This window comes from Ruditapes philippinarum, unplaced genomic scaffold, assembly GCF_026571515.1.
Source record: "Ruditapes philippinarum isolate M1 unplaced genomic scaffold, ASM2657151v2 ctg1636_1_1_1_1, whole genome shotgun sequence".
Taxonomy (NCBI): Eukaryota; Metazoa; Mollusca; class Bivalvia; order Venerida; family Veneridae; genus Ruditapes; species Ruditapes philippinarum.
This window is the reverse complement of record NW_026863136.1, coordinates 78,158-99,343: the sequence shown is the minus strand read 5'-3', so window position 1 is coordinate 99,343 and position 21,186 is coordinate 78,158. Positions and strand designations below refer to the sequence as shown.

Here is a 21,186-nt window from a genome sequence, read left to right as displayed (position 1 = left end):
CATAATATTAATAACTGTGTTATAGTTGTTTGAAAAAAAAAGTAAGGATAATAAATTGTGATAAAAGGTTTTGCATATATGATTTTAATAACATTGTGTAATTTTATGTATCATAAAGAACATTTTATCTTATAGAGATTTGTTTTGATTAACCACAGATATCTTTCTCATCTGTGATAATCTAAACAGTTTAAGCAAACAATAGATTTTTAAACAAATCTACGCATCAATGTAGCTGTTCGGGCGCGAAAACGTACCAGATTACACGTGCAGAGTCTGATATTCTCGTTTTACGGTCCGATAAGAGATGTAGCGCATGGAGAGCGCCGAGCAAAATCATAATCATAACATAGATCACGTATTGATGAGACCGCGAGGTATTTATTATAACAGTGCCAAAATTTTAGAAGAAGTGCAAACTTTCCCCCTCTAATCTTTCCTATAGATTTTTGTCTTACATCACGTGCTTCTGTACGTCCGTTGTTTCTTCCGTATATTATAAGTAGTAAATGCTACATTTCTCTAAGACTGTAATAACTTATGTTCTTCATTCATACGTTGGATGTTGGATATTAGAATTACAGAGGGACATTTTTACCTTTGGGCAGGATTATTTTTTTGTGAAAACACTGTTAAAGGATTACGTAATGCCTGGTGAGTACAAAAGCCAACTAATCCTATATTATAATAAATAGATAATGAATAAATAATAAATGTGTATAGATGTATGGAATTTGTTTTATCATTTTATTATATTTCAACTTCATAGTTTTTAGCCATATACCTATAGTGGACTTACAACGATTGAGAAAATGTGTTGTACCGATGAAGCTTTTTTACGGTTATATGGTTTTGAAAAATTATGAGAAATAGAATATACTTTCTTTTCTAAAATTTAATAAGAATATATTTTTATTTTATTTCGGTGAGTATATAACCTCTTTGAATCGTTCATATTTATACTTGTAAGCAGATATGTATTATATCAAGGAACGAATCTTGTATTCAACACAATCAAATCTATACATCAAAATTCTTTCGTCTGGAATTTTCGTTATCATCTTGAATGCATTTTTATCATATTGCCGGTTGAAGATCTAATTCCATTTATATCAAACTTAATTTGGATTTCGTAATAATTTATACCAATTTATTATTATTTGTCTCAAAAAGGCGAATAACAGTAGCTTTGAAGCGATAGTTCGTATTGCGTAGAATAAACATACGAAAAGCGATATGATTACTAGGCTTGTCAAAATTGACAAGGTGTAAATATATTTAGTATACAAATCTGTACTAGACTGTGTTGATGATCAGATCTTGTTAGAAGTTGACATTTGTGGTTGTACGAGTTCACCTAATTAATTTATTGTGTGTGGTGGGTGGAAAAGAATGCACAAGTTATCATTATCACAACATCAGGCGAAACACCGAAACGTGGTGTTCTTGTCTCATTTCATTGTAGTTTTTAAAAACATTTAATATGATGGTTATAACTTGACCTAATATTAAAAAATATGCAATACATTGAACGTTTGAAGTAGCCCTTTCACTTTCTATTTTAGCGCCATTTTTCAAGATAGCTAGATTTTGCCAGATAAAACTGTATTTGTACAATAAACCTGCATTTGTTTTCATTCATATAAATGGCGAATGTGAACTGAGAAAGGGGTTCAACGCCAGTACGAAAATCGTTCGAACGGGTTATTCCTTCCTCTTTACGTTAAGTTGGTGTGTATTACTAAAAAAGTACTCATTAACAATGAATTATCTTATTTTCTTTTCTTTATACTAACCACTTTCACACACATATATACACATTACAATGCTCGAGGTGAAAAAGGATTTTTCTCAAACATAGTTTTTTGTGTATAATCTGAATATTAAATACATTACAGTACAATACAATACAATACAAATAACTTCATTGAAATAAATAATTTATCTTATAGCAAAAACATATGAATACATAAATGAAAATGAGATCAGACATGTCATGCTAAAATAACAAGACATTTTCCTGAACGGTCTTAAATAATAGGAATATAGCAGGTTCAAGTTAAATTTTTTTATAAGTATTACATACATTCTCTCTTTATTAGCAATATACAAGAGCTAAAATAATATGAGCCGCGTCACGACAAAACCAACAAAGTGCGTTTGCGACCAGCATGAATTCAGACCAGCCTGCGTATCGCGCAGTCTGATCAGGATCCATGCTGTTCGCTATCAGTTTCTCTACTTGTAATAGGGTTGGTAAACGAACAGTATGGATCCTGATCAGACTGCGCGGATGCGCAGGCTGGTCTGGATCCATGCTGGTCGCAAACCCATTATGTTGGTATTGTCGTGACGCGGCTCATATATTGATACATAAAGGCGTTATTCTATATACAAATATGTGTACAACAATGATAAATTTGAAGTAATGTTAACAACATTTATGTTTGATGTGTAACAAACAAGATACGCCTTGTATTGAAATCTGATTATTAACTTTATTAGGTGTCAGCCACATTGAATGTTTATTAAATGGTCGAGGACACAAGTTTGGTATTTTTCATAGCGCCGAGGAATAACGCATTCTTTAGTATGCATACTGAAATATTCAACGGTGTTTCGTTTAAAATGAGTTTACAATGAACGTGAAACAAACATTAAATACTTGGCCTAACTTTCAAAGGTAACACTATTATATCGTTACAGTTAATGCGATTTTATTGTCGGCTAACTTGTTTTATGCTTGTTTGTGTCAATACTTTATCTATTTTTGTAATAAACATATGTAATTATAAGTGGTGAATTAATTGACATATAATAACGATATAATTATTGAGGTGACTATGCCATTTCGTGGATATACAGTACAGAGACAGGCTGAAATGTTTGTTGTCGGAGACAGTAAACGTGAGTTACATACTAAATCTGCATGATTTTCTATAGCTGTAGATCTATATCATATAATGTTGTACGAAATAGAGGCATCAGGTCTGTCTGTCAAATTCAGTTCAGTCATAATTGTGTCATTTTTTTTGTCTAACGCTTCAAGAATAAGCGTTATTTGCATCGTAGTAAATGTGATGTGAAGGGAAAATACACTAGATACATGGAAGAGTTTAGTGATACCAGTAAGGATATCAACAATGTTTCTGACAAAGATTCGTGGAAAGATAGGAAACTTGTTGAATATCTTGAATCTCATGAAAACTTTTTTTATTGCAGGAGATAAAATCTCAAAAAAGTCGACATGTTAATATAAAAGCTTGAAAATAATAGAATAGTTGAAGAAAATTGACTTATGAACATTGGTTTAAAGATTTGCAAATACTATTCTGTTAGACAACACAAAAATCAACAGAGTAATTTTATTTATAGAATTAAGCGTGCAAAAAAAAACATGTGCATAATAACGACCAATTACTGAAAAATTAAAAAAAACCCATTAAAATAACATTTTATAGTGTTTCTGACTTGAGGACATTTTGGTAATGTTCTTTCAACGTGTAGATTAATTATCAGTCCATCCCTTATTCCCTCCAGGAAGGCGTGCTACTTTTACAAAAGTAAACCAAGTCCAACTACATCGACACGATAACTTTGATGGATAAAATTAATATCTTGATCAAGATTCATTCATAAATAGGGATTACATTAAGGTAGACCATGGGTAATGGGCACCATAAGGAACTGTAAAATTGACAACATAGGACAGTTATATATCTTCAAGGTCACCTGTATGCAAAATTTAAATAAAATTTACCGTGTGGTTTATGAGTTATGGATATATTTCTTAACTAAGACTTTGCCATTAGAAGGGCTTATTTTCAGAAATGAGGAAACTGTGAATAATCTGTAATATCATCATTATAAAAAATGTTTTTCTATTGCTCATTGTTAAGAAACAAATAACAACATTCAGGTAACACATTATACAAGCAAAATGTTTGTTTCTAAACAAAATGTTCTTAATACGTATAAAAATGTTACCCTACCACACCCACTTTTAACACTAATTTTACCATTTCCCTATCTAAAATGCCTTATTCAAAATATCCCTAAAATTTATCGAAATGAGGGTCTGTTTTCAAAGTTTGCCTAAATTTTCTCAAAGGTATATTAGTTGATCATGCGAAATGTAAAAAACTTTTACCGTGTAGTTTTTATTTTATCGAACTTTGAAAATATCTGGTATCATATTTGCTATAAATTTTGGCATTATTTAGCAAAAAAAATACCTAAAATAATTATATAATTTAAATCAAACTTTTTTTCTTCCATAAGGGATCAGAGAGATACATAAATAATGTTAAAAAGAAAAAAAGAAAGAAAAAAAAATTGCCCCTTCTGGGGATTGAACCCACACCCCTCAATTTCAATGTAGTTTACAAGCGATTCAAGCCTATTTGAATACTCTTCAAAGTGGAGGTAATGCATTACCCATGGTCTACCTTAAGTTATCTGTGCAAATTATAATTTCGACACTTTTAGTATCAAATAATAAAAATGATCTTCGTATGTAAACATTCATTTCCTTTATAACAAAGAACACACGCCCATTTTCGATTGTGAATCATTTATGAAATTAGTTAAAATATTGCCCGAAATCTGTCTTGAACTTCAAAAGTCTCTCACTTAATTGCTGCAAACAACCCACCTAGTTTCAAAAGAGGATTATTTACTGACTTGGCACAACTTATTTCAATCATTAAACATTATTTCTCATCTCTATCATAATCCAAACAGTCTCCACCATTTGTAATGTATACTGTATATAACTCACATCATGTCTAGCATATTATTATGATTGAAATATATATCCGTTCTATAACTCAACGGTGTTATGAGTTTAGATGCTTTGGGAGTTGTAAATTACAACCTGAATGTAAAACAGATTTAAATTCACATGACTTTAGCAAGATACGTAATAGTCAATTTAAGTTTCCTGTTTAAATCTTCCAAACGTTTAAAAAGAATTGGTCTATAATAAAAATTCTGTAATACAATGTATAAATACGTTGAAAGTAATTGAATTCAAGTGTGATATTATAGCTAATCAGATATAACATAGATAATAAAATTTTCAAGAACAAAATATTGTTATTAATCATATATTATTAGTAATTCTAAATTACTTAATTACTTTTCAGCATTTTTTTCCAAGAAACTTTTTATAATCAATATTTTAAATGCGTTGCTTTATCTTCTTTAAAAAAAAAAGAATTTGTTTCCTTCCTTTATCACATCCTTTACGAGGGTTGTTCAAAAAGTAATAGGCCCAAGAGTCTTGCGTCGTCGGATACCATTAAATTTAGAATATTTTCATATAAACGGCGATATCTACACTTTGATCATAAGTTTTATTGAATTATTGTGCGTAACACGTGCTTTAACTATGATAACACGCATCCTGCGCAGCGCATCAAAAATGTTATTGAAGCTAAAGTTTACTTCTAGTTTATTCGTAATTAGTTGTCTGTTTTTTCATAAACTATCTATACTGTATATAATAAAATCAATGTAACTGTATCATATTGTTTTTCATTGTTTTTTCTCCCATTTTCCATAGGTTAACAATGTAAGAGTTCAGCGTAGCATAATGTATAGAATTATTATCTACAAAGTAGAATTGTTTCTTTTTTATGCTTGGAGGAATGCCTTGATGTTTATTCATAAAATAGCATGTGCTAATTTCATAAATTATTCTAAGTGTTTCGCTCCCGATGCAATAATCTTTTTTCCTTTGATAACATTTTTCATTGAAAAAGAAACCCGACCTTTTTACAACATCCTTACACAAACTTTTTGAGAATTTTCGTGTAAATAATAAACTTATATGCATAATGTAATCGACATCCCTTACAGTTATGCCCATTCCTCCAGCGTCCTCCAAAAACATATTTAGATTACATTTAAATCTTCTTCTAAAGATAAATAATCGATTTTCCATTAAATTCTGAGCATATTTCTTAACTATCAAGATTTTCCAATCTTAAATGTTTGACTTTTTTTGGAGGGGGTGGGGGCAATAGTGTTTTTTATGAAGATATAGCGTGATTCAGATGTTCGGATGTGTGTAGTGTGGGATATTGGTCTTATATCAATCATTTGTAAATTCCAGTTCTTTAAAATGCAATTTTCATATAAGACAATTGCTTATGTAAGATATATCAAGGAATAATACAAAACTAAACCAAGAACGTCAAAACATTTATTTACTTGTTTTTAAATGATAGGGTTTGTGCATATTTTTGTCAATTTCAATGAAAAGAATTTTCAAAAACTATTTGGATATATATTTTTTTAATATATAAATAATGTCAACTCAGATATATTTGTTTCAATTTCAGAAAGTTTTCCACTTTATAACTTAAAAAATTATTATAGAATGACACCAAACTTCGGTGATAGTAATATTTACATGTATAGAATTTAAAGGGCGTACTTTGAGAATATTAGAAATATTTACTCGGCTGTGTTAGAAATACACTTACAACCAGTTAAAACTCTGAGTAGTGTTTTCGTTAAATCCATTTTCATGTATATAAATGTATGTATTATTATTGTTGAAGGAATGTTTTAAGGCTATAAATGGTTTACTTGGCAAACATGCAAAGTTGCATGATTAATATGCTTTAAGCTGTACGATGAATTAGAAATAAAGAAATGACCATGTTATGTCAAAGATTCACATATAACTGTAAAGATCTTGATAAAAAAAATTAGGCCTACTGATCATATATTCAGCCACGTGTAGTTTAGAACATAAATCAGCAAGTGGTAGTCTGCGAGTTGGATATAATTAGGCAATTTTATGTGTTACCCCTCATGATGTATCGGTTAGACTAAAGTAAACAAGTGTAAAGTAAATAAACACTATGCAGATAATAGACTTGTCTAGACCTAGAACATCCATTTATCAGGATTTAGCGACTTGTCTGGTTGAGTGTAAACCACACTCGTCGATGTTTTCCGAATTTGGAATGTTTTTCTTTAATCCGATGTTTTTATATCATCTATTGTTTGTGATGATAGGAAAAATTATTCTTAGACTAAAAGACAATGAATGAACATGTATTGCTCAGGAACAGTACACGATACAGCCCAGCACTTTTAAGTGTTGAGAATTGAGTACCGCTCAACCCGGTGCTAGGGGGCATGAGGCATGTTGCACTTTTTCATTATCCCTCATGTACTGACTCAATCGTACCGAATCAACAATTTTCGTTTTTAATGCTTCCGAGGGATCATTTTTTTCCAGATATTTATGCAATTCACTGCGTGTGAACTTCTTTCCTTACATGAAGTAGTCCGTAAAAGTGTTACAACATTACAAATGTATAATTTTTCCCATGATGATTCTTATCGCAAATAAAGCAAAAAAATATACATATACACTCTATGTAAGATCATCAAGAGATGAAAACAGTAGGCAGCAAATATATAACGTCTACCCTTGATTATTGTTTTATAATACATTTACTATAATGATAAAATTGCTCTCAGTTTTTCAACAATAAATATATTTTGAATATATGAAATTTCTTCATAACCATCAGTTTAAGTGTCATAATTTCACTTTTTGAAAATATTCTCAGATTTTTATCGTATATTAATTCTGGCATTTAGGTGTGAACTAATTTTATAGGAGACAGTAACTTGGCAGGAATACAAGATTATTGAGTGGCTTACATCAAACACTCTGCAGTTGATATAGATACGAAAGCAAGGTGGTAACATACGTAATTTTCAAAACTCGTCTGCATTTAAATATTCCAATAGTTCCGTTGTAATTCGGTGAGGATTTTCAAACTCAGTATGTTGAAATAGAAGCCGTAGTATGTAATGAAATATTCTATTTTCTGTATGAAAATGTAGTTAAATTGCGCGATGCCTTATTAGATAAATGTTTAGAAACGTTGCTCTATCTTTTTGCCTCTAGATACTTATAGGAGCTCTGGGTCTGTGGTTTTATCATTAAAATATAATCGCTTTTATGGCAATGCTCAACAAAATTGCAAATAGACACAATTAATGTCTTTTTCTAAATGCCTTATAGCCAAATTTGTTGTTTTATAGTGTTGCAGAAATGTCATTAGTTGTCGTGCGCCACTCAATTATACACTAGTTGTAAACAATAGATTGTTTAATTACCAATTAATTTAAATGTGAGTTATATTCAAGTAATTTTGATTACTGCATTTAATGTGTAACAACGCTCGTACCATAATGTTTTCTGTACAAACTATTTTAGAAAATCTTTCAATCATTCTTATGATTATTTAAATAAGTTTTCTATTGCTCTTTGATAGTGTTTTGAACACATCGAACAATAGTTATTATGATCTTTGCAGACAATTTAAATTAAAATCACCATATTTATTACCTAATGTTTGTAATGTTAACGGTGAACACATTTGTATATATAATATATGATGAAAAATAATTCTAGGAATCCAAAGAATGCACAGCTGTTTTCTGATTTTAATCAAACTTAATTGGTTTTGAAAAGTGTAATCATGGTAAAGCTATCCGATAATGATTTATTCAAAATATTTTAAAATTAACATATATTATGAGCATTTATTGTATAAATAAGTTTAATATTTAAAAGCTTTTATTTAGAAGCATCCATGTAGTAATACTTTTTAGTTTTAAGTAATTTTAGATTTATTGGCATATCGGCATACCCAATAATCTTTACGACCACTGACAAATATTGTAATGAAAGATATAACCAAAGTCTATAATAAAAAAAATAACAATTTAACCTATCAATAATATGACGATATTAAATGATTTATACAGAATTACATTTTCTAAGAATATAAGCAATTTAAGCAATGTATTTTTCAAGCACAGCGTTGTCGCACATACGCACTTTTATACATTTTGATTTTGTACGAATTACTACCTTCTTTTGTATAAGGTATTTGCTATATATTCAATTCAATTAAAAATTTGCTGCACAAAACATGTAAATGCAATGTCTAAAGCACAATAAAACTTAACATTTCAAGATATGGAGCAAAGAGAGTAAGAAGTATGTTTCAAAAAAATTAATTTAAACACAGGTCATTTAAGAAGCTTTACTGGTCAAAGAAAAAGATTCAAGTTGTAGTACTCTTGTATCTGATATCATCATAATATATATGAACAATAATAATAATTACCAATGAGCATGGAGGTAATAAAAATAGCTTCTACTCATCTTAAAACAGAAATTATAACATACATTACTTCCATGAACCCTGCTACCTTTACCGAGGCGTTCCAAAACATAATTTTTATTGTTTACCTGGATCTCACAAGTGCTTCTGAAATCATCCAGATGCTCGGGTGTTTATATTGTGCCATAAATACATCACATTCATCATTCTGTGTAGTATTTGAAAATGTCAATAATTAATTTTACTTGCTTTTACATTCCCAACGAGCTTTAATTAAGAATTAAACAAGGTCGGCTTTCAGGCATTGTTAAAATCATTATGTCAGCTTATTTAAGGGTTCTTTTTACGTATATTTGTCAATAAATCACGTTATTTTAGCACCGGAAGTTTAAATGAGGTTTGATGCAATTTGTACCGAATTTGAAGTTCAATTCTCGCTTTTTAAAAAGCATGTGTTCTAAATGAAATGTGTGCAGTCTGTATTTTGAGTTCTCACACATATACTTACTGTTTTTTTTTATCAATACAATGTTTTAGTACTCGTATGTTTTAAACTTTGATAAGGATTCTAGTGTTATCGTTTTAAACATGCGTTCTTTAGGTCAAACTAACAAAAGCATTGTCTTTCAAATTGGATAGATATCATGTTAACATGTTTTCAAAATCACCCTACGGACAAAAATCAACCATTCACGCGTTTGTCATATCAGAAGACTGGGCATCAAAGAGTAGCATATATCATCACTAGACTCATTTAATTTTATTTGAAAAGATAACCCATCTACAGTTCGATTTGTTGTATCATTCAACGTTAAGTGTAGGCAAAATGTATTAAATAGTTTAATATATAGAGTTTACAGCTGAAGAAATCTGTGACATTTTGATTACTTTGTACTGATTTCAACTACATATTCGTTTAATGACTATATCAAACACAAGTCATGTGCTGGCGCATTTGTATGTAAACAAAAGGTTATGGAGGGTTATGCAACGAATGCATTGCACTAAATAATAATAATGCTTTGATGACTTTTGAAATGATATTTGAAACATGATTAGTTTCGGGTTCGTTAATTTCATTTCACTTTTTCTTATATCTGGAAGGAGTGGTACTTTCTTCTTAAAAAGGATTTGCACTGATTGGTTAATGACAAACTTGTAGTGTGTTTCAAATTGGATTTTTTTCAATGAAGAATAGAAGTTACTACTATGCTATTCATATTTATCTCTCTGCGTGTATTAAATGTTTTACACTTGTATTCAAATACTGGCTAGTATGGCCATAGTATTTATCTCTTTCCACCAACCTTTTGTATTCCTTGGTTGTATTTTCTTTGTATCAACTGAGGTTGTTTGACATGATGGTACTGAAAATATTTTTTCAAGATAAATGTACATGTACCATTTGATGTAGGTTTAGACTACTGATCTTTGTGCAACATTTCAGATCATTCGCGCACTTGGTTTTTCAGAATAATTATTAAAATTGAAAAAGAATGACCCTACATGTAAAGCGTTTAAACACTTTTCAATTTTTCTAAGAAAAGCCTAAGATTACGATTTTCAATTTATTTCAAAGTATATTTCTTAACTATCTTTGCATATATTTCTGTTTAAAGTGCCCTAGCTCATTTAATATGTAAGAAATTCAAATGTTTTTTAGGCTTTTACACCTCAGTGGAGTCCCTTTAATATATGATTTCTTCTTATTAACTCAATTTTGCAAAAGTCAGAATGTTCTTTGTCTATTTGTTATAATCAGATCTCAAAGCTATAACTGAACAAATATTCATAAAACAACACTTCTTTTGATATTTATTGCGTGTTTATTGCAAATTCTATGGGCAAAGGAAATCAAGACATGAATTAATCGAAACGATAAAGATAGGAAGAGAATACTTTCTTAACTTTGTATGATAGCAGATTGAATAACCGAATCCTTTGATATGATTGTACTCAAACAAAGTGAAATCAATTGCACACTGGAGAGAATAATGAAAACGACACATTAAAATGCCGAAATACAAATACACGATCTCGTGGAAGATGTCGTCGAAGTGACAAATGTAATCCTTGGAGATGTTTTGCCAGGACCAAATTGAAAAGTCAGAATGGTTTGAATAAACATGCTTATGGACGTCAGTGTTAAATATTTGCCAGTTCTTTATTTTACTTGAATGGTAGTTATTTGCAAATAAATCTAAATCTTAAAAAATATCAACTACTAAAATCAAAGAAATGTCACAAAATGGCAAAACATGTAGCAACATAGTTTAATCATTCTTGCTGCCCGAATGCCAAATGACAACGTTTATAAATTCCCTATACTACTGATGGAGAACTGTATGTTGTAAACTTTTGTCCGAAAACTGTAAAAAAATACATCCCTGTGTAAAAATGACAAACTACAGAAACTACGGCTGTAGGAAACGTTTTGTTGGTCTAGACCTTTTGTGTCAGTTTATCAGAAAATATTTCTTGTGTGAAAAGGAGTCTTAAATGAAGATCCTGTTGTTTTTTGTTCTCTCTGACGATAAAATAAGTGTTGTAAAAATAAATTATTATAAACCATTTATAATCACAATGAACACAAACAATCATTCGGAGTAGTCTGATGTACTTTTGAAACATAAACATGATTATTATCATTACATGTATACTAGAAACTGACTTTAAAATTCACAGCAGTAACATTTTAATAATAATTTTGACTAAGCATAAGCAGTACATATTTTTATTTTGAGACATGTTTTAGTATGACCACGTTCAAACTTTGTTAGATGTAATATCTCAACATGATGTTTTATACGGCAAAACTATATGCCAGTTGGAAACGATCTAAACAATATATAAAAATAAGGAATATACATGTATTACATGGTCTTTTGTGATCAAAAACAATTTTCTTTGAAAATAAGGAATGGAACAAGTGTTATATGCATCGAAATAGTGCATTTTGTCTGCTGAAGATTAATTATATATACAAAAGATTTGCTTTACATATCCAATTATTTCAGTTCTTCGGCTGCTTATAAACTATCGTTGTTTCGAAAAAATGTTATTTTTTATATTTTCATACATTGCAAAGAAATTCATTCTTTTTAGTATCATAATGTTTAAGATGTTGTTAAAGAAGTTATTCATATTCATGTAGTTGATATTTTCTAAATCATATTGATGTTCTGAATAAATATGAAATACAAGATCAAATAGGAATGAACCAGCACAACACCAAACAAGTACAGGCAAAACACGGACGGATTGCTACTTTTATAATACATAACAGAAAATAATAGACGAGGAAATTAAAGAAGACGGTTATTAAATATGACTTCAAAAGTAAAGGGGTGTAGGGAAAGGGGATTTGAGGGTCAATGAAGAGGGGAGAGGGGGAACATTTGAGTTTAATAGGAGCGCTTTTGAAAATATGTGCAGAAAAGCTAACCTGCACATTGTATGTGCTATGTTACAACTGTTTACATACTTATATCTAATTAAGTATGTTTATTTTACAAGCGGAATTTTAAACTATTTTCTTTTTCGTTTCATGTTAATTCTAAACTGTCAGAGTAATTGTTGTTCGAAACTTAGAAGTATCTGCAGAAATAGATTTTCTCACGGAAAACTATTACCTTGATTATACAAAAGTTGGCAAATTAACAATATTTTGATTTGTGTATCTATTGAACCACACAGAGCAACAGATGTTTTCTGATTTGTGAAGTTCGTCTTCTCTCAACAGGGCATTCATCATATGTAAGTTTAGAATGTAATTTTTCTTTGATCTATGACATGAATTGTTATTTTGAATAACCTTTAAAGATTACAGCAAATATCATAAAGAAATGCATGACATGAAATGTATATTATCAAAATAAATGGCACATAATAGTTTTATTTCTAGAATGGTTGAAATTCTAGCTGATTTTCAGCGGCTATACGAAGTGGATGGACCCTTAATGTAGATTGAATCAAAGCAAATATATTACCCCTAAAATGTACAGGTAATGTTAAATAAAACATTAATGTAATTTAAAACACAAACAACAAAAATAACAAAAACAACAACCCCCAACGAAAATCTTACAGAAAATAATCTCAATCTTGTAAGTCGTACATTTGATGAAATACTTACAGATACATGTTCACATAAATTTGTTCACATATTGAGTGACAGCAATCTGACAGGATTGTCTCCCAAGATTTTGACCAGAAATATCAACACAATTATATGTAAATAAACCTATAAATTTGTAAATTTATCAAAACAAAAATTGATCAGTTTTGCGCATTGTAATTTAAAATCCCTACGATATTTTGTCAAGCGTGACCTGATCTATACACTAAATTTGCTAACTTTTCAGATAACTGAAGGAGGTATATATCAGATAACTGAAGGAGGTATATATGTATGTTACCAAATTGTTCCAAACTAGTCAAAATGCTCTTTTTATTCAGAATGTATTAATTTCAAATATTGCACAATACAAGTAATGTTAACTTTTAGTATATTAACTTTTCCATAAATTAATTATTTATTTTTAGATTATACCTAAATGTTTCCTAAACATGAGACAATACGCACAATATTGACGAAATGTTGAATGAAAATTCAAAATAATTAATTTAACAATGCCTTTGTTATAAAATTTTTTACTGTATATATATATTTTTTTATGTAATCAAAATTACAAAACGTAACCTGTTTAGGCGATTGAGCGTTTATATTTTTATATTTATAATAGAAAAACACAAAATCTGTTGTTTCGTTTCCTGTTCTGACATTCTTGCGAAAGAATACCAAAGTTCTTGACAATGCTTGATTGCAAATGTCGACAGTTCACGATTATTTTTTCTAGTTCTGAAAAATCAACATGAACTGCTAATGATAAAAAATGGGAAATAGTTTTTATGTTACGTAACACTGCAAGTTCGTTCTTTATGCTGACATAAACTTGATTGACTGACAATCTTAGATTAAGACAATTTAAAATAATGATCGTGATAAAAGTGAAAAGGCAAAACACAAAAGTACTCAGTTTTTAAAGAGATGCTAAACTTGTTCTCATAGTAAATATGAATATGTTGGTAGAAATTTGCAAGTCATATGGGTACGGTGTGATTATGAATGAGTGGAAATAAACAATATAGCATAAAGCATGCACCGTTTAAGGCATGATGAGGTTATGTTGTCAATAAAATAGTTCTAGGCAGATAATTACATGTAATAGCTAACACTCTTTATCCTTTTGCTTTGAAACATTTTTATACACGAAATATTGTTTATTGATATCGACCATGTTCATCTGCTTTGATTTTATTGCTTTCCGTTGTCACATTTGTTTCTTTGTTTCTCTTAGGGAAGGCAGACTAAATTCAAAATGGCAAAAAAAACTCTATGTAAGTTTGTACTGAAGTTAATTGTAAAATAATTATCGTTATATATGTGTGAACTTATCTTCTAGAAGACAGTAACTTGGCAGGGAAGTAAGATTGTTGAGGCATTGTAGCCATTCTTAAGATATAAGTTCACTAACAAGCGGACCGTTTACAAGTAATTGTTCTTAAAGATTTTTCTTTTCTTTTTAATTATATGGATTCATTGATGTCAAATTTCAATCGTTTATTTTTATGACAATTAAATATTAAAGTTTGTTCAGTATTGTGGTCAAATTACAAAGAGTTATAAATTTCTGTTCAGATATAATTACAATGAAGATCATTTGACTAATAAAGACACTTGTTCTGTGTGTATTTGTTACAGTAAATAGCTGCATATACATAGTTGCATAGCAACTTTTCACGATGTTTGATCAATTTATTGCGCAGTTATTGCTTGTTCTCAGATCAGGGAAAACAAAAGACAAATATAACATCACAGACAAGTAAATTATCGTGTGTATATTGTATGATAGCTTGTTTGATAACCGAATTGTTCATTTGAAAATACACAGAGAATAATACTAAAATACACATAACAGTTAGATTATGATTGTGGAAAGGTAATAATAAAACCAAATTGAAACATTTAGTTAAAAGATTGACGGTTTTTAAACTTGAATTGTTGGTCAATCATGGATGAAAGCATTATTTTCTTAAGTGACATTATGCTTAGTTTTTCTTGCCTAACTTAGCTTAATTTGTGGTATATTTGAAAAGATTTACTATTTTATAATGACGACTGAACAATAATTCATAATGAAAAATATTTAGAACAAAATATAATCAAAGCACAGAAGGCGCTGAATTTGTTTGGGTCTCAGAATGTAAGAAAGGTGCAGGTTGTGAGATTATATGTTTAGCGCCACCAATGCTTTCCAGCGTTTTAATTGTAGTAAATTGGCTATAAGACTAATTGCAACACTGATATTCAATCCAATGTTTATTTGACTTTAACAATTTAAAAAAATGAGTTACCTTTACTGGGATTTGAACTCCAGACGTCTCGCTTCCTAAGCGAGCCCGAAAACCCTTCAGCCACGGTGAATTTATATGTGAACGGCCTGAAGAAAACCATATTATTCTAAATTAGGACTTGTAACGACTTTAACTGTTGTTTAACACAGATGTAAATAATCCTGGTATATTTATAAAGAATCAAAGGGCTGCAAGTTCTGTGGTATTTTCTGATCTTTGCAATCTAAATCGTACTGTATATCTGTATGCATTTTCCTGTATAAGGTTATTTTCATGTATTATAATTCCTTTTGTAAGGCACCAGAGTTTGATACATACGGAATTCTGCATAACTAGAGTTGCATCAAAAAATCATTTATGTTCTTTTTTACGACAGCCACACTTTATCCTTGTTTATCATGGCTACTTCCTTAACAAAAACACTTAAAAAAAAAATTTAACAAAAAAAAAAAGTTTCCTCGACTAGGATTCGAACTCGAGACCTCTCACTCACGAAGCGAGCGCGTTACCACTGTACCACGGAGAAGTTATACAAAAAACTTCCGAATAATAAGAAGTCTAAATTCTAAATTTAGAACTTCCATTGCAGTTCGGGTAATTTCGAGGTATTTTGTTCAGGGTAAACCTGTTGTTTAAAATTGAAGTAAATATTTTAGCGAATATCCTCTCGCCCAAACAGTCCGACATGTAGAATCTATATATTCCACTACTCGGTTTGTGTAGTATTCGGTAATCGACATGGCTAAAAATAGTATTTTCATTGATAAAATCATATTCATCCGCGTAATTTGTGATTGTGCATTTATTGACAATTCTATAAGCCAACGCTATTGTTTAACTTTAAATGCGTTGTAATTTGTTAGATACTTGTAACAAAATAAAATATTTCTTTCTTTTAAATCGCTAGTTTTAAGCTGTTTTGAGAACTACTTGTTGTTAGGTTTGTCGTAAACTTCTGTGTCAGAGATTGAATGTCCGCTTTGTATTTAGTTATTTTCGATCAGAAAATACAATAAAACAATATTAGAAATCTTCGACCATTCGGGAATTACTTTGCTTGAAAATTGATGCGCCTGTCTTTGACATTCTTTACGCAGTGATCTCCCCTGAATTTTTTGGCTTTAGTGTACATACAAAAGGGAAGTAACCGCTTCAAAAAAGTGGACTACTTTCGGCATTTGCAATTAACAACATTAGACTCTGAAATTTCGCTACCATTATTTGTTTGGTCTGACGACCCAAACAAATAAAAACTGCCTAAAATATAATAAGACTGTCTCACTCTTTTTAAAAATTGAACATTTCTGGTGATTTCATAACGATATTTATAGAAGTTTATATGGGTCACGGAAGTAATTGATTACTTAAGTAGTTGACGTTTTAGATAAAATTGGAAACAATTATGACACATGTGAAGTTATTTTGAATTTTACATGAACACTATTTACCCTTGGATTGACATAATGTCATTTTATGGTTGTTGTACACCACCAATTAGTTTTTCCTTTCCTTACGTTTTCTTTTAACGTTTGTTATTTGGTCCATTGCTTTCGTAGTTGGTACAAAAGTTCCGAAAACGTCCTATAAAATTTAAGAAATTTATGTATGGCAATATTGAAAAGTGTAATACTTAGTTTATTTTTGAGAGTATATCGGAAGCAAATTATAACAATACATGTATATTGTGTGTTTGCCATTCTCTAGTCCGTTGTTACTCTTATGCTTTGTAATATTTTGTAGTTTTATGTAACTATTGTGACTGATAGTTATGACTGCACATCTAGAAGGCCTGTTTCCATTCGACATTTATTTGTAGCAGCTGTAAGTGCATTTTTAAATGTCAGTTACTCATCTTTTCAATAAATTGTTTCTTCCTGAATATGTTATATGTCATATGTTAGACATGCTTTTCATGATTTCAGGGAGTACTGTGTTTACATTTTTCGTCATAATGAATAACTAACTAATGAACTTTTGGAACTGTTATTGTCCATTATCTCATTATCAATACAGATTGTTATTTTCTGAAATATATCAAAATCAACAAATAGTGATTCCTGGTCTGAATTTTTATTCATTTATTGCGTCTTGGTTTTGATTATTTATAATTTTACCTCAGCCCGGGAATAGACTTCCCACATAACACGAGTTAATTGATATATTGCATGTTCTGACAGTAATCAAAAGTTGTATTGCACAGTAAAATAACAGGTGCTTTATGTTTTGTGGCAGAGTATGTTGTCTGCGGAGAATAAATAAGGCAGACAAAATGCGTAGTATTTTGCTTATAATAACGTCTTTAGAAATAGATAAGTATAGTATTTACTCTTTGCTTACAGAGAGGAACAATTCAAATTTTAACTTCATTTAATCAAAGACAAATAGTGCAATAGAGAGAAAAATAGAAACAATAATAAAAAAGTTACCTTACCGACATTTAAACCTGTCAAAATTGAAAACGATGCAGGGTCTGATTGACTGAGACAATGCTTTATGTTTGATTCCGTCCAATGAATGTGGAAGTCCACTGTGCAGTTGTATGTCATTTTCGACTGATGCTTTCGTAGAGTTACAATCATACAAAACGTACATTGTGTTAGGAATATTATACATATTTCAAAGTGTGTAAATACTATCATTAAACGAAGATTCCAGTAAAATATTTTACTTACTTAACCGTAAAGAGAGTCTGTATCTTGTTAAAACAAGTTGTTAATTGAAACAAATGCTGATACAAAAAGTAAGTTATAACATATAACAAAGAAAAATATCAGAATGCATTGATATCTTTGATCTGTGTTAAAATAGGAAAGCAACTCCCAAAAGAACGTTTAAAAATGTTGCAGGCTCGGTTTGATTCAGTCAGTTCATGAACGGTACTGGAAAGTTCGATTTACCGTCCACGCTCGCTAACACCGGCTAACTTAGAACTCAAAATTAAAGCATGCAACTTTTAAAATAATTAAGAAGAATCCGTAGAAGTGTTTCTACGGCCGTAAATATGGAATCTTCAGTGTTAAACATTCGTGTCATTACTTGAATAGCGCCGTATGGTCCTTAAATAAAAGGATGCATGTGCCCTAAACGAGAAAACAATGGGTGAAACTAAATAAAATGAAATTTTGTAAAGGAATATAAACATGATTTAACAGATTAACTATGAATATCATAATGAAAAGTACACTACACTTACATTTTAAACGTCCTTTAAAATAAGGAAAGTGAATAATGAGTAAAGTAATAAGCTGATTATACGCTACTTAATTAATAACTTAAATGCAATACATGATGCTTTATGTGCAAATAACATGTGAAACATTACTTGAAATTTTCAAAATTAAAATCTATATATGTCAACCGTTTATACAAAATTTGTTTGATAAACGTTTGTTAATGGTACTATGTGATATTATAATTCTGATGTAAAATAAATCATAAAAAATACACAGATGTCAAATATTTGTGAACACAGATATACATGAAATGTGCAATATGAATGCAATATAAATGCAGTACAGATTCTCTTAATAGTAATTAATAATCATCGAACTGACAAATATCGCCCAAATGTAGGTTATCTTTTAAGACGTTATTTTATCGATTTAAGTGATAAGGTTTCGTTCATTCCATAATATCTACCATATGTATGTATGACATCCATTGATAATTGTTTTAGTTCATTTGGTTTAACTGAATTAAGCATGAATGAAGAATCAGTACAGTTTAAGATAATGTAGTTTAATATACCAGTGGATTATTTCATATTAATCTGACCTAAAGGTAAATTTATTAGTTAACAAATATAGTGGTTTTGTAAAAAAAGGGTATTTCCGAAATATCTCCAAACAGAGCAAACTTATTCTACGAGGATACTACATTAACGGTATAAAGATTAAACGAAACAATTTGTGAAGATGTCAATAAGCTAAATGCATTTGGGAACAAACAATGAGAGAAACGATTGATTTGATATTATATTTCCTTTTATGTTTTCGTTTATCACATAGCGCAAATGCAAATTTAACAGTTTGTGGAATGCTAAAACATATATATGATGCCAATCTTTTCATTATATCAGTTCGTATAATTCGTATTTTGAAAGTGGGATGGATTCCGAAGTTGATGTTTTCTTGATAACATTATGTAAATATTATGTACATGATTGATATAAACGGAAATGGGTCAAAGGATTTGGTATGGTAAGACTTTTGTCTTTTTGTTTCTGTTTCAGTTATTTCAGTAAAATGATTGATAATTGTTTAAAACACTTGTTTTGCAATTCAGCATAAACGATGCATTAACACCTTCTTTTATGACAATGTCAAAGGAGATGCATTCTATCTTTATTTTTGTATTGAATACATTTGTAAATATTTATGATTTAAGTTCTTTAAAGGCACTATTATTGTATTGAAATATATTGTAATCGAATTGTTTTTGACAAACGAAACAAAATGTTGCATTTTACTAATAACTTTAAATTCAGTACAAAGTAAGTAGTAGTATCAGTTTGTTATTGTTAAAATAGATTTCACCACGGCTTGTTTGGAGATGAATATGTTTTTGCATAATCTAAGGTATTAATTAATCTTCCTGGTTTACATTGAGCTTTTCATATAAACAATACGTTTATGTTCTTATTGGATGCTAAGCTCTTTCCTATCTCTATTATATCAATTATGTATATATATGACATAGCCATATAATCCATTTAAAAATAATGACACACTATATCCTTTTTGAAAATAACTTAAAAACATTACAACAATTATTATAAGAAAATTATACATATTATCCGAACATCCTTCGTATAAATAAATAAAAGAAAAAAATCATGACATTGTCATGTTCTTTTCATACTATATGATTTTATTATATGGTTATATGTTATTGTATTAACTATGGTAAGTCAATCATTGTAAACTGCTGTTACAATTATTGTAGAGTACTGCATCAGAATTCCGTATTTTATGCTATATATTTGTCTCGACTAAATAATAAGATAACTCCAAGGTTTTACTCTTACAATGAGTACTTGTTTGAAGGACATCTATTTGTCTAGACATACAGTACGTATTTTAGAAATGTGGTTTATTAATACATATTGTTATGAAGTTATCCTCAGAGGCAAAACAACATATATTGACTAATCTTACATATAATGCACTGACGTGTTGTATTATTCACTGACGTTAAATTCATTTTGTTATTTTTCTGCGTACCTTATAGTATGAATTTATATTGAAAAATATGACAATAATGTAAATTTATTAGCACCGGTTATGACATATTAACCTCCGAAAACGTATAGTTTTCCAAACCAATTTAATGTAGACTAAATTTACATTTTTGCAGCTCATAAATTATAATTTCTGGCAATCATTTCCAAGTTATCAAATATAAAGATGTAGACTCATGAAAGAATAGATGGTTTGTCTGTTTTGACATGGTCTGAGGCCACCAGACCATATTCATCATACAAGGCAGAATATATTTGACATGCTTTGTGCTTTGATGCATCTGTCACTCACTTTTATTAATTGCTTCCGCTTTAAGAGACATTTGCTTATTATATTGAAACAAAGTATTGATGATGGTATAT

At 29.7% G+C, this 21,186-nt stretch overlaps 1 protein-coding gene across 3 annotated transcripts in view; it reads left to right on the top strand.

Moving 5' to 3' along the window:
* Positions 1-619: 619 nt before the first annotated feature.
* The window catches only part of LOC132721247 (uncharacterized), a 90,483-nt gene continuing 69,916 nt past the window's right edge, over positions 620-21,186 (top strand). The window contains exon 1 of one of the 3 annotated variants that reach the window (XM_060705526.1): positions 620-654. In XM_060705526.1, coding sequence (XP_060561509.1) covers positions 648-654 — 7 coding nt within the window. In that variant the 5' untranslated portion in view covers positions 620-647. Of the gene's footprint in view, positions 655-2,781; positions 2,908-19,746; positions 19,784-21,186 lie in introns of those variants that run through there. The other 2 variants (XM_060705518.1, XM_060705525.1) reach the window with 2 other exon arrangements.